At 36.4% G+C, this 15,704-nt stretch overlaps 1 protein-coding gene across 4 annotated transcripts in view; it reads right to left on the reverse strand.

Moving 5' to 3' along the window:
- The window catches only part of LOC131049023 (nudix hydrolase 20, chloroplastic), a 275,682-nt gene extending 260,178 nt beyond the window's left edge, over window positions 1-15,504 (reverse strand). For 3 of the 4 annotated variants that reach the window (XM_059221517.1, XM_057983021.2, XM_059221510.1), the window contains exon 1: window positions 15,004-15,504. In XM_059221517.1, coding sequence (XP_059077500.1) covers window positions 15,004-15,276 — 273 coding nt within the window. In that variant the 5' untranslated portion in view covers window positions 15,277-15,504. The remainder of the gene's footprint in view (window positions 1-15,003) is intronic. The other variant, XM_057983019.2, reaches the window with a different exon arrangement.
- Between the last annotated feature and the right edge of the window lie 200 nt (window positions 15,505-15,704).

A 15,704-nucleotide genomic window follows, 5' to 3' on the forward strand; every position in this document is an offset into this window, starting at 1 on the left:
TCAGAATGTGCTTTCCATATTTTTTGTGTTGTTATCACCTATGGCGACCCCCCAAGCATAGCTCTAAGAGTAACATCCTTTCCTTGTGATTTAAACTTTAACTCTATGAATCAATATTTCTAAGAAAACTCACAAAGAGAATGCAACCATTGCAGTCCTAAAACCATATTTGTTTCACCTAATCCCACAACATAAAAATCATCACATACATCATTGTTACCAAAGGTTAGTTTCATCTATTGCATGATTTTTGTGCATGGAATGTGAATCCATCTACAACAATAACATTGAAACCTGCAAAATCCTTTGCCTTCAATCCCCTCTTGGTTACCAATCCCTCATCAATGAAATTGTGATCGGCCCCACTATATATTAACACATTAATCAACTACCCATTTAACACTCGATGAACTTTGTATGTAATAACCCCCACAAGGAGTTAGCTAAAGTCCACATAAAATTCCTGTAATCACTCAAATTTTAACTCTTTCCTATCACCAAGTTTCCAATGTAGGCTAGATGAGAGCATATAGAGATTAGAACAACAGCAGCAAATATTATAGGAAAGATATTGGTAGCTAGCCACTTAATTTACAATGAAAGCAATTCATAGAATTGATCTAGCCAAACTGGCTGAATGCCAACAGAATAACGTCAATGCCAAAATGGCAAACTAATTCACTCAATTCCAATAAATGCCATTCATGTTTGAAAGTGTTCTAAAAATGAAAGAAGGATTCAAAAGATGAACTAGCCAAAATCTTTTGCAATTAAGAATAAGGATCCAACAGTATACCATCCAAAATCTTCAACAATATAAAATAAAACTACTGTGGGTAGAAAACCTGTGAATATCCAACAACACTAAACTAAGAATGATATCAGAGAATACCAAGCAATAATAAACAAATAATGATACCAGAGTATAACCAGCAAGAATAACCTAAGAATGATTAATCACCTTTTTATCATCGCTGCATCAGGAATATGTTATCCTCAATACTAAAATAAAAAAATAATTGGACAAAGTCTAAAGCTAATTGAAGTCAAAAATAAATTTGAAAATCATAGGGAAATAGCTGGCAAGCAAGGTTGTGCTTGTACAGCTGATTAACTTACTGATTGTCTGCTTGTTCTTTTTGTAAGGTGTTCAAATTAAAGCTAGCATTGCATTCAAAATAGATTATTCTTCTTTCAGGTCTAAGCGCAACTTGCTGCAGTTTCTAGGTTCATTTCCAGAGTACCTGCAATGTAGCCTTGAGCTTGGAATAATGCCAAGACAGAACATTAATGAATGTCTGGGGACACAAGGTGTGCTCAAGTCAATACTTATTTTAGTTCCCCAATATGTCATCAAAGAAAGACTTAGTCCAGAAGTATGTAAACCATCACCCTAAAGTGGCAAACGATTTCAAGTATTGAAATACAAAGGAGGACACGTTGCACCTCCTCAAGAACTATGAATCAGTGTTCAGCATCACCATTTCTTGTCTTTTTGATAAGATGTGAAAGAAAAGAAATACATAATATAGAAGCTTAATTAACAGAAATTCTTAGTGTTAGCAATTATCATAAAGGAACAACTTCTTCAACATGACTCACAACATCCCTTCAATTTTTCCAAAATAGATCTCTCAAAAGACGGATTTTATTCTATATTAGTTGCTTGGTGTTGGTAATGCACTAGTCATATTGTTGCATCATTACCTTGATATTTAACCTTTTAAAAGTCCATTTAAATAGATTAAGGAATTCTACATCATGTCTAAGAATACCAGAAGCTTTTGTAGTATTCTCAAACTTTTTTTAATATTTTAATTGTGATTTTAATTTTTGTGAATATCCCCTTATATATTTTTTCTTTTAGTCAAAGATGTCACTTTCAATCTAAAATTTTGGGGCATGCAAACATGTGATGCATAGCATATTCTGAATCATTTTTTACTCAAAACCCAAACCTCGGGATCACATGAATATGCAAATTGCTAACTTAACACTAAACTTTGAGGTCCATCAGGTTTTGAACTTCCAAATCTATTTTACAATTGTTGAAGATCCTTTTTTTGAACCTCGAACTCATTTAGCTGTCATTCTAATACTAACAATATAAGCATATTGACATTCCAATCATCGTATATATTGAGCAAGACCCATGTGCCACCTTCTCAATTGCATGGGCTCCATTTAAGCATATTTAACATATAAATATATTATTTTTATCACAATATGAATTTATGTTGCTATGCTGCACCTTCATGGCAAATGACTATGATTATGTTGGATGCACAAGAATATGAAATCAGTTACAATCTAAGTCACAAGGTTCGAATTCGAATTCGACAGCCATGAAATTCGGATGAAATTCGACAAGGGAAAAATTCGAAAAAAAATTCGGATAAAATTCGCCTTCTATAATTTTGTTTATTTTTAAATATATGTATACTTGTAATAAATTATCATAATAACGACCCTTGTTGGAGAAAATCCGAGGGCGACCCAACAGTTGCAGACACCCATGACCCAATAGATACAAAGCATATACAAAGAATACTTACGACCAGCTGAGTTGTGTTTAGAGACGGATAGCAGTGCTTTATAGAGGAAATTTGATTAAATTCGATTTTTTTTATAGAAGTTTGAAATTCGATTAAATTCGAACCTCATCCATGAAAATCGCCGTATCCTGTGACTTAGGTTACAATCATGATCCATGAGTAACGGGAAATGTTGCCTAAGGCAAATCTAGAGAATGTAGGCATGCAAAATGTCCTCTTACACCAAAGTAACTGGACTTGACATTGATGCCATCATGTTTTAGGAAATGGTTCATATATTTATGTAGCATCTAGATAAGTATACGGAGGGGAAGAAACTTTGAAACAATTGAAAATCCTTTTTCTCAAACTTCTACACTAAAGGGACTCTTTCAAATTCAAGAGAGTTGGAACCATTCTCTTTGTATTTTCTCACATGGTTTCTCTAGATTATAGCGTATGTGATGAAAGTGATGTGTCTATGACAAATGACAAGGGTAACATGGAAAGAATTTTAGCTCAAAGATGGCAATGCTTTGGGTACAAGTGTATCATCAATCCACATTCCAAAAAGTTTTATTCTTTGTTTCTAAATCTCAGATACCGGTTCTCCCCTATTTTGGCTGGGTCCTGGTCCTGGTCCGTGCCCGGTCCTGGTCCTGGTCCGGTTCGCTCTGGGTCCCACCCGGGTCCTGCCCAAGCGGCTGGGTTCCCTGTGGGTCCTGCCATGCAGGACCCACAGGGAACCCAGCCGCCTGGGCAGGACCTGGGTGGGGGCAGGACCCACAGGGAACCCAGCCGCCTGGGCAGGACCCGGGTGGGACCTAGGGCGAACCCAGGAGGACCCGGGTGAACCCAAGCCCGTGGGTTCCCAAAAACGGGGCCCACGGGTTAGCAAGCATTTAAAAACAATAAAAAAACAATATTTTTAATCTTCTAATTACATCTAAACCCTAATCCGCCCCTCTATGATGCATTTCATGCAATTATGGATTTATGATTTATTGATTTATGATTTATCTGTTATCATCTATGTATCATTGTATGGGAAAGTTACATTGTATGTTTGATGTTTCATATTTGTATGTTTGAACTGTGAACATATATAATTTTGATGTTTGAAGTTTGAACATATATATATATATATATATTAAAAAAAATTAAAATATATATATATATATGTACGGACGAACCCGTACCCGTACCCAAAAAAAAAATTTTTTTGCCGAATCCGCGAACCCGTACCCGAATCCGAACCCGAATCCGAACCAGAACCGGTAACTTAGTTTCTAAACAAACATAACTATAGAGGAGGAAAATCGAACCACTACGAAGGATGGTTAGACCCCTTGAAGATTCAAAATCCAGCTCTCCACTCTGGGCAAACCTTCTGGACACTACAACCTCCAAGTTTCCCACTAGAAGGGAAATGAGTGTGTGACTTAAGTATACTAGGAGATAAAAATACTTAGTCCATAGAAGACGAAAATACGGGTTACAAGGACCTTTTGGACAACTTTGTAAGCTCTCTGCCTAGGACACACATGTGAGTTTAGGACGACAGTGTGGCGCGCAAGCATCCTTTATAAAAATCACGCCAAGATTTGTATCAGAAAGTATTAGGTAACAAGTATAGTGTTTTGTAGACTAATTACTATAAAAGATGCTAAAATTTAAAGTGTAGGGCAAAAAGGAAATAATAGAACTGACAAGAGAAAATGAAGAGATACTCACAGAGCGCCCACAATATGAAGCTCCTCGTCCGAACAACACTCTCCTACACTAATGCCAGACACATAAGACCAAGGACGAAATGTTGGGGGTAGATATGTTTAGAGGTTTGCCACGCTCAAACCCTTGTTTTGGTGTTTCCACCTCCATAGACAGCCTAAGAACGTGATTGTGATAAAATGATAAAAGAGATATAAGCGAGAACAATGAAGTAAAGAGATATGCTTAAACTAAAAACAATGGAATGTGCAAAAAACCCTAAAAGAGTTACCCTCCTTTCAACACCAGAAGTTTTGTAGCTCACTGGAATGAGGAATGGCAATGTCTCCCAAGTTGACAAAGCTTTGATAGGTGATAATGGTGATCTAATAACTGTAAAAATGGTGTAGAGAGTGCACGAAAGCTTGAAATGTGAGCGAGAGAATCCAATGAGCTAGGGGGATGAAATGAGGCCCAAATTAGGTGTAGGGGATTGGCCACCGTCCCAACATCGATGCATGCCCAAAGAGACGTTACACTGCCAAAAAATCAGGGAGTGTAATGCTCCAACAGCCAACTCAATTGTGGATATTCACAGAATGCTAACGTGGCACGCGGATGTCTCTGATGTGTGCCTGCATGCATGCACAATTTGGACCTAACGATCGGAAAAACAAACATGGTGTTGGAATCATTTTTCGTTGCACCAAAAGATTGAACTATCAAGACCCGATACAAATGCCAAATTTAACCCAACCCACAAGAGGCAATTACGCCATGTCACAACTCCCCAAGGAGGTGCTGACCACCAAGTCAACAATCTCCCCCTCAGCACCGACTAAGCCTTCAGCACCCACTGAAGGAAGACTCAAACATGTGACCCAAGGCTCTGATACTAATTGTTGGAATCAATGCCCAATACAAATGCCAGATTTAACCCGACCCACGGGAGGCAATTAAGCCATGTCACGAGTCCCCAAGGAGGTGCTAACCAAAAGGATATATGTAATGTCCCCATTGATAGGCTCTCTAGCACTGCAATTGTCACTGATTTTCTAGGGTTGTGTCAACATGTTCAAAGGGGTACTTTGATGGTACCAATGAGTTCGGATGGTTTAGAGGAGTCATATAATCTTTCAAATGTTATTTCCGACTTGAGGTTTGGGCTCTAACATTATTGGAGGGAGCATCTATTTTTAGTAAGTTACCCAATCAAGTTTGTTTATCATCTTCCATCATCAGCATCACTCTTATATAGTCAATTTTCGATTTTGATGCTTTCAACCATTGTTGCTAATGGGATGTATTATTGAGCTATATTTAATTAATTTTACTAATATTGTCATTTTAATTAAAATAAGTTATTGGGCACCTCAATATTATAGCTCGTTGGAAAGAGAACGAAAAGATTTAAATAATGAAACACTAAAAAGTGACTTTTAGTGTCGAAAATATTCTAATAGTAAAATAAATCAGTTTTTGGAGTTAAAAGGCTAAATAAATTAATAAAATGATTTTTAAAAGGAGTTTCTAGAAAGTTTCTTAAAAACTTACAAAAAGGGGGATTGAGTGCTCATTTGGTGTATTGAAGTTTATTATTGTTAACTTGGTGGTCAGCACCTCCTTAGGGACTTGTGACATGGCTTAACTGCTGCCCGTGGGTCGGATTAAATCTGGCATTTGTATTGAGCGTTGATAGTTCGAGCTTTTGGCGCAACGGCAAACGATTCCAACAATTGGTATCAAAGCCTTGGGTCATGGGTTTGAGTCTCCCTTCAGTGGGTGTTGAAGGCTCAATAGGTTTTGAAGGGGAGATTGTTGACTCGGTGGTCAACACCTCCTTGGGGACTCGTGACATGGCTTAATCGCCCCCCGTGGGTCGGGTTAAATCTGGAGTTTGTATCGGGCGTTGATTGTTCGAGCTTTTGCGCAACGGCAAACGATTCCAACAATTATCTCTTTGTTTGAAAACCTTTGTGGTTCTAGAGATTGGACTTGGTTCATCTCAGCCTTCCTGAGGACAAAAACCCTCTTGAATGAGATTGGCTTCAGTGGTGAAAGATCTATCCTGGCTAATATTTGTTGGAGATATCTATAATGTCCCCTGTTTGAGATTGCCCTAAATCTTGCCTTAAAATTACAGGTTTAACGCAACTCACTGATAGAATTTAGTGTAAATCCTACAATAGTGTTAGCCAACATGGGAAATGTAATTCATAAGACTAATTTATTCTATCAGGCTCGGTTTAATAACAATGATTGCATCTATCAACAATTGCATCAATAATCATTAGTGATATTATTAAATTATATTGAACTTAATAAATAGGCAACACACTTAAATATAGTACTCAACCATATCGGAGGGTTGAATGAGAAAACACAATAGGGCGCCTAGAACATTCCTCATCTAAGCCCAAGAGCATGACTTTGCACTCCTTGGCCCCAAGTAGCAAGCACTTTGGACATCTAGCATGGGGTGGTCAACTTAGTGGGGGAGCCCATTTATGCCTTCCCTATTCGTGCTACTTCATTAACCCACATACAAGTATCTCCACAATCAATAGGTTGCAAAGAAAGTCACAATAGAGCGCCTAAAACATCTCATTTAAGCCCAAGAGCATGACTTTGCACCCCTTGGCCCCAAATGACATGCACTTTGGACATCCAACATGGGGTGGTTTACTTCGTAGGGGAGCCCATTTCTACTCTCCCTCTTTGCACTCCCTTACTCACCTTGCCATGATTGATTGCAGCAATAGAATAGATATTACATATTATTGCCTATATCTAATATATGAGAGATTATGTAATAAATACATTAATATGTTGCAAAAATATTATTGGGTATATTGGTATGTGATAATTATGTATAAAAACATTGTCATTGCTGCATACCACAAAGAGGGTTAGGATATTGGATTGCTCTATGGGATTGATGCTTTTATCTAACTTGTTTCCTTTCAGATGAGTGCAGATCTCAAATAAGGTTGCTCTTATTTGTAATGTCCCTTCCTTAGGCATCTTAGACTTCAGTGGAGGTTGGCCTACTATTAGGGTCTCGTAGGTCAACAATGTGGTTTGGGGACCCAACCGAGGGTTGTGGAGCTCAGCAGGGAGCTTTACGAGCCTTTCAAATTGGAGTCCTAGGGTTGAATCCATGATTAGAATTGAAATATTAAAGTTGGCCTTAAGGGAATAGTAAAAAGTGAATAGTAACAGAGAAGCATAAGAGGAATAGTGAAAAGTTCCCCCCATCCTAGTAACTTCAGTTGTTTTTAAAAGGGGGCCAAGTTCACAATGAGGAATTAGACCCTCAATGTTATTTTATGATTTTTAGGCCGAATAGTAACCCCACAATGGATCAAACTTTCTTGGAGAGGATAGAAAAGCATTTTGTCTATCATTTGAATTCATTCTTATGACTTCATTTGGGAAAGCAGCAGCAAACTTAAGGGTTTGAACAGCTTGGAGCTTCGAGGAATGCAAATTTCTGGGAGAATTTGGAGATTTGGACGAAGACCCATCTCTCTTGGTGATAGTTGGCAGCATTATTTGGGGTTCTAATTGCAGATTTATTAGCTTGAGGGTTGATCCTCTTCAACTAATTGCAGATCAGACCTTCTAGAGGTCACTACAACTCATTTCTAGCATTATCTTAGCCAGTTGTTCCATCTTGGAAATAAGGGCATCAAACCCTAGGTTGTATTTGGGGTTTTAGCTAATATTGGAGCTGATCTTCATATTCAATCAACTGGAAATTGTATCAGACCTATATGCTTAGTGAATTGTATGTACATCGACCATTTAAGTGAAAGAAAGTCATCTTATTTGTTCTTTTTTGTGTGTTATGCATTATTCTATTTTGTATCAGCAGTTTCTTTCATTTAGCATTCAAAAACCATTAAAAAACACTAAAAAACCAAACAAAAACAACAAAATCAGTCAAAACCCTTTTCATCATACGTTGGCCATAGACTTTATCAGCAAACAAACAATTGCAAAAAAAAAAAAAGCTTCACAATTTGGATCAGATTTGGTAAAGATTGGGTTGGGGAGACCTTAAGGGAATAGTAAAAAGTGAATAGTAACAAAGAAATATAAGAGGAATAGTGAAAAGCTCCCCCATCCTAGTAACTTAAATTGTTTTTAAAAAGGTGCCAAGTTCACAATAAGGAATTAGATCCTCAATGTTATTTTATGATTTTTAGGCCAAATAGTAACCCCAAAATGGATCGAACTTTCTTGGAGAGAATAAAAAGGCATTTTGTCTATCATTTGGATTCATTCTTATGACTTCATTTTGGAGAGCAGCAACAAACTTGAGGGTTTGAACAGCTTGGAGTTTTCGGGAATGCAAACTTCTAGGAGAATTTGGAGATTTGGACAAAGACCCATCTCTCCTGGTGATAGGTTTCAACATTATCAAGCTTCAATGTGTAGTTGGTAGCATTATTTGGGGTTCTAATTGCAGATTTATCAACTTGAGAGCAGATCCTCTTCAACTAGTTGCAGATCAGACTACAACTCATTTCCAACATTATCTTAGCCAGTCGTTCCATCTTGGAATTAAGGGCATCAAACCCTAGGTTGTATTTGGGGTTTTTAGCTAATATTGGAGCTGATCTTCATATTCAATCAACTGGAAATTTGTATCAGACCTATATGCTCAACTAATGGTATGTAAATCGGCCATTTAAGTGAAAGAAAGTCATCATAGTTGTTCTTCTTTGAGTGTTATGCATTATTCTATTTTGTATCAGCAGTTTCTTTCATTTAGCATTCAAAAACACTCAAAAAACCAAACAAAAACAAGAAAATCGGTCAAAACCTTTTCATCATACACTGGCCAAAGAATTTATCAGCAAACAAACAATTGCAAAAAATAAATTAAACATTAGAGTTTGGATCAGATTTGGTAAAGATTGGGTTGGGGATCTTTCATTATTCAATTTCTTTGCTTGTTCTCCTTCGATCAGCATATCCTACCTTTCAAATCTGCTCACTAATATATTCATGTCTGTTGTAATAATATATTTATGTCTGCTGTAATGATATATTTATGTCTACTCTGATTCATATGATCTTTCCATTGCTAGGCTTGTTTCATATACCATTTCAATTGTCCAAAACTAAAAGAGGTGACTAATCAAAGATCAATGCTCCTCTTAAAGGGTCAGCCTTAACAATAAGAAGATAACTTTAACATGTCCTTTCAAAGATGTGCCTATGTAGCATTAATAACAAGTCGGCCAGCAACCAAAATTCAACCAAATATTTCTCTCATAGTCGATCATTTTGATTATAATATTTATTCTCCAATAGCAGGTTGGTCAACATTTACCAGCATTTATATAATATATGGTGTTCATTAAAACTAGCACTGCCATATTTAGCCTAAAGTCAGCCATCCTTGGATAAAAGTCAATTTACAGTTGTTTTGCTTTGTATTTGATGCTGCGAGTTGTTATGAAGCCCTAATTTCAGGCGGGGCAGGAAAATATCATTCAAGTATTTCACAATGCATTCAAAGATTGAGGTTTTCTTACTTGTGCGCTATTTATTCTCTTGAAGAAATTTCAGGCCTATGGATTTGATTGGAGATTTGCTTGGTAAACTTATGGACACCATTCATGGAGAAAAATATATTCTTCTAGTCACCTAGCTATTGAAGGATTTGTGGAGCCAATTTAAATATTCTTTATTTTGATGTAGTAATTGCTGCAGAGGTTTTGGGCGCTTGTTTATCTCTCTTCTTCATTGTTGGGCTGATTTGTTGTTGAGGGATTTTCTCATGTTTATGCTGGCTGCTTCATGCATCAGTTGGATGTGGAATTTCAAAAGGAGAAAACTGAGGTCCTGAAAATATACTTTAGCATGAGCATTCCAGTTAGTGTGGGCAGCGCCTACATATTTTCCTTTGCTGGGCGTATGACAGTTTGAGGACAGATTTTATGATCAGACAAGGCAGCGATTCAATCTTTGTTTGGGACAAGCAGTGATAGGAGGGAAAACGTGGATTCTATTGTAGGTCTCCTTGGACATGGGCACCAATCCTTGACTTGGGTTCCACATTCTTGGCGTGGAGAACTTCTTTCTAGCATAGGATCATTGTATTAGCATGTAACTATTTATAGGCATGGAGATTCTTGTTTCCTTCGATATATTGTGGTTGTTTACCGCTACAACTGGTAAATTAAATACAGAAAATAATAATGTACATGACAATGCATACCAGACCCGGCAGTAAAATATATCTTTATTCGCACATGCAATAATTACAGAGAAGAAGACCAGAGATGGTTGGCCAAGGATTACAACAGATCCGACAATACCATACTACTTTACTTAGCGGTACACAACATATTTAAAAGGACCCGACGGTTGCCAAGAGGTACACAACCATCAACCAACCGACACTTAACTACCTGAGAGTGACAACCCGTTTAATACAATTAATTAATACATTGCCAGATGCCAAATATTATCAAATATAACCATAGGCATTTTATGCCAACTACAGTGATCTGCTGTAATGTATTTCAGATTATTATCCATTTTAGACTGAGTATTGCAGCAATAAAGTTCAGAGGCTAATCATTTAAAAATCTGTTCTTTGCTGGTTATATTATGCTTTAAGATGTTCTATTTCTTGGTGTAAGTTTGCTTTCTCTATCATGCATCTATACATTGAGCACAAGCATTATTCCAAACATATTGCAAATCTGAAAACTAAATGCAAGTCGGAAACAAACATTAAAATTTAAAACCATTAAGCAAACTGTTAAAATGACTTGGTAAAGAATGCAATCAGTAAGGGTGCCAATTGTTTGACAAAATAACTACATGACTGAGTGGGTGAAAGAAGTTCAAAAAAAATTAGGTTGCAATTCGGGGTAGCTTACCACAATATATGCATTCCAGAAAGGTTTCATTGGTGACCCTGACGAAGCAAGGACTGGCTGAGGAGGGACCAATCCCAATATAAGGAAAAGCCTGAGAAAGGACCAGAAAGGATATGGGTATATATCTAATGGTTTTGGGCTTTGCTTGATCTGGGTGGCTATTTAAAGCAAAATTTTGCTCCCAATGATTTACTACAGCTTTGATGTAGTTTTCTTCTCCCTAGAATATTCTATGAATTAGGTAAGTCGGTGTTTTTGAGGCTTTTGCACAACCTATTGATTAACCATTGAAATTTTCAGTGCGGATCAAGCTCAAGTTGCATGAATATTCTGCAACGAAATCTGTTGGTATTGGAAGAGAAAACCAGTTCAGTTACAAGAACACAACTTTTCTAATGCAAATAACATTTCATAAAAAACTAGTAGATTTTGAACCAAGCAATTGACACCATATTAAATTACTTGCTGCAACAATCAAAACTATTTGATTTATTAAACAATCTAAAATAATTTGGTAACTTGTACATAAATTACAATTCTATCAAAATATTTTCTACTTTATAATAATGCTGGTCAAAAAGACATTAGCATCCAGAAATCAAACACCAATCTAAGTACATATCCAAAAGTAAACAAAAAAAGATACACCATGTCTACATTATAATATAATATATCAATATCCCAACCAACATTGCAGAAACATCACTCAGAAATCCAAACAAAACACAGACAGGAGAGGAAAAAATGGCATCAGCAGCTCTAAAAAGATGAATTTTTTTTGGCAATGTTTGTTGAAATGTTTTAAGATCTGAAATGCTGCCAGTGCAGGATAGTTTATGCAGCAACATGTACAAGGAAAAGGTGCTTTAAAAGACAAATGTCAATCTGTTTTCAAACAGTTGTCAAAAGGTGAAAAACAATTAAAAATTTATTTTCAACACCTTGCACATTGCGTATTACATGGCACTGTTACCTGTGATAAAACCTTAACTGCAAGGTTTGGTTGGTAATGAAATCCATGAAAAATGGCAATAACATTAGCTTCCATAATTTGCAAACTTCTTCTCAGATGCCTCGTTCAACTACCACTTATCACAGCTATGGAAAAAGTACTATGCCCTTGATATCTGATTGTTCTCTTTGTATCATGGAGGTCCTCAGTAGGTCCCAAACAAAAGATAAGGAATGTGTAGCCAAGATAGTCAGTTTTTGTTTGAGCCACTTGCTAATAGGAGTTATAGATGAAAGCTTTAAATCAGTTTTGTTTGAGCCACTTGCTAATAAGAGTTATAGATGAAAGCTTTAAGTCAGTTTTATTGGCATTATGCATTATTAAAAAATACTTTTTTTTGGTTTTGTTTGGTACTGTAGATTGGACTGATTTGAAGCCACCTGAACTGCAAGCAGCCTTCAATCAATAAAATATGATGGACAAAAGGCTTTCAAGAGTAGAAGCTATGCAATATGACATTACTCAAACTATTTGATTATATTTTCTACTTAAGTTTGTGATAAGCTAGATGTTGAAAAAAGAATAAAACACAGAAAAAAACAGCTCCAGCCAAATACAAATTCCAAAACATTAAACTCCCTAAAAGCATGACAAGTGACTTACCTCAAGATTCAGAACAAATTGTGTTGAGTTGTCGTTAATGCCAATGAGAAAAAATGGGCAGAGTTTGCAGGAAAAATTTACAAAGCGCTACCATAGCATAATTTTTTTTAAATGAGATGAACCAAAACCAATCTCCCTATAGTTGCTGCATCAATCTATTCACAGTAAATGAAAAGTCAATCTAAGAAAATAAGCTTATAGGACTGCTAGACTCTTAAGCTGATGACAAGATTTTGCAGCCTTTAAACTAAAATATTGGTTGCAAGTTAAAATTTATTTTAAGGCAGGGGGTGAGGAATGTTTCAACTGCTTGAAAGTTGTTTTCCCGACATGAGACAACTTCACAAAAAATGCCTTCGTTTTAACAGATAACAACAGAGCTGTTTTAGAATGAAATAAAACACAACAAAAAAATGATCTTGCCACATAAATATTCCAAAGAATAAAAATCACAAAACCAAGGCAAGTGACTTACCTCAAGATTCTGCATAAATTGTGCCGTCAAGGATGCTGATGAGAAAAAATGGGCAGAGTTTGCAGGAAAAGTTTATGAAACCCTAAGACAGCAGAACTTTTTTAAATGAGACAAAGCAAAACCAATCTCCCTAATCTCTCTATTCACAGTCAACAAAAAGTTGATCTGAAAATATCAGGGTTATAGGGCTACTAGACTCTTGAGCTTGAGACAAGATTTTTGCAGTCTTTTAAATGAAAAATATTTGTTGTGAGTTAAAATTTGTTTTCAGGCAAGCGACAAAGAATGCTTCAACTGCCTGAAAATTGTTTTTCCAGCATGAAACAACTTTACAGTAGCATCAATTCCACTTAGCGGAGTGAGACAGGTTTGCCGACATTTTGTGGACTTGCAAGTCCACTTAAAAAGCCTATCAGCTAATTAGAAAGTTTATGTTATCATAGTTACTTTATCTGAGTAATGTTCTACATCAAGTTAAATCTCAATGTATCATACCCTTATTAGTAACCCTTGATTCACATGCTAGCCCTTTAATTCAGAAAATGGCTTTTCCATGTCACCTCTAGCATTGAGATCATTTCTCCTCAATTGAAAGTAATGAAAAATCCTGAAATTTCAAGACAATCCCTTTAGCTTCATCTCCGCCAACTGCGCCTTTTTCTAGGGGGGTATATCATGCTTGTACTAGAAATCAGCCCTTATAAATGAGACATCCATTTATCTAGCAAAAAATGCAGTCAAGATTCAGCTTGAAAAGGTATCATTTCTATGTTCTCTAGCAACCAAAACTTCAAGTGTCAAAACAACTACTGAAGTCCAATCACAACCCTTGAACATGATAATTAACAACATTTTCTTAGGATGTATAATTGTAATAAGAAATAGATGCAGCCCTAATCATATCAAAATTGGAATATTTCAGTTTTGCCTATATAAAACATAAAAATCCTGCAAACACCATTCCAGCCAACAACATTTATATTTGGGGCTCACTACACCCTTGAACAAACATGCATAATTGTAAAAAGTAACCATAAAAGACTTTGTGACATCTTATTGTCAGTTCTTAAGGTGTAGGGAGATATATACAATTGGCATCACTACAGAAAGTAAAAAAATCCTGTAAATGCTGTTCCGATCAATAAAATATATATTTGGGGCCAACATCACCATCTACTGGCATGCAAAATTACAAACAATCATTTTACACAAATTACAGGTGGAAATGAAAAAATTCAAATAGTCTTACCTCCATGCACCTAGCAAGATAGTTTTCCCTACAGAATTACTCATCAGCTTGAAAAGAAATTAAGGATGTAGAGGACGTTCAAAGATAAACCCAAATAATCAATTGCCTTCATAGTATTATAAATGTCCTTGAAACTCATGTTCCGAGGAATTCCCCTACAATGGGACAGATGGGGTATAATAAGACAGGAGAGCTGCATCTGCGGGACCTTAAACTTTAAAGTCGTTACACACATTACATTATCAAGCACATCGTCAAAGGACACATTCCAGTTGGGTTTTACAACAAGCATACCATAGCTTATATTTCGCATTTTCTATTCAAAACCAGCACCCACAATCTTAATCACCATAAACAAATCAGAGACCTGTTTCCTCAAAGTCTGCTATCCAAGGAATTAAAGTTGCAGGTAAACCCAGAAAGTTGAAAAATAAGAAGTTGCCGGTAAACCTCTCTACTAAAAAAAAGAGAGGTTGCAGATAATCCTATTATTAAAAATAGGTGGAGATGTTTACAATTCCCCGATTGCATAGAGAAACTTTGTCCATGAAGCCTTCTAAATCTACGGGAGGCTGGTCCTGCAATTGCCCAATGCTCAGCATTTCTTCTATACTTATTCCACTAGCTCGTACACTGCAATTTCTTCTGCTGGTTTTTCGTGAAATAATATTTAACATTGCGAAAGGCCGTTCCACATTGCACCCACTGTGTCCCGCTTGGAATTGCAGATGAGGCATTAGACGACTGTGTAGATATGTGATTTTTGGACTAAAAAGTTTAGTCCCCATTGTTAACCGTCGGATACAGAGACCAAGCTTTTTTTCTCAGAATTCGTAATCTTATCCTGATATATTCATGTAGTCCATAGTATTCAAATCAACAGCCACATCTGAACTACCCGTTTGACTCGTCTGATATACCTTGTTTTTTGTCCATTACATGGTCGGTTTCAAACAATAAAAGAACTCGCATTTTATGAACCGACGACATGAATTTATTCCGCAAGAGGCATTCTACAGCTGAGACATAAAAACCAAAAAACAGAGGATCTATATTTTTTTTAAATTGGAAAAAAAATTAACTAGGGAAAGGACCCAGTAGTTGTGCACCCTAACTTCGCGCTTCTCAAAATCCTACTTGGAAATTTCAAATCACTCCAATTTTTTTACAGCAGCTTACTTGGCAAGTCCCTTGCTTATAACTAAGGTTTCAGGGC

The sequence above is a fragment of the Cryptomeria japonica genome, chromosome 1 (assembly GCF_030272615.1).
Source record: "Cryptomeria japonica chromosome 1, Sugi_1.0, whole genome shotgun sequence".
Classification (NCBI taxonomy): Eukaryota; Viridiplantae; Streptophyta; class Pinopsida; order Cupressales; family Cupressaceae; genus Cryptomeria; species Cryptomeria japonica.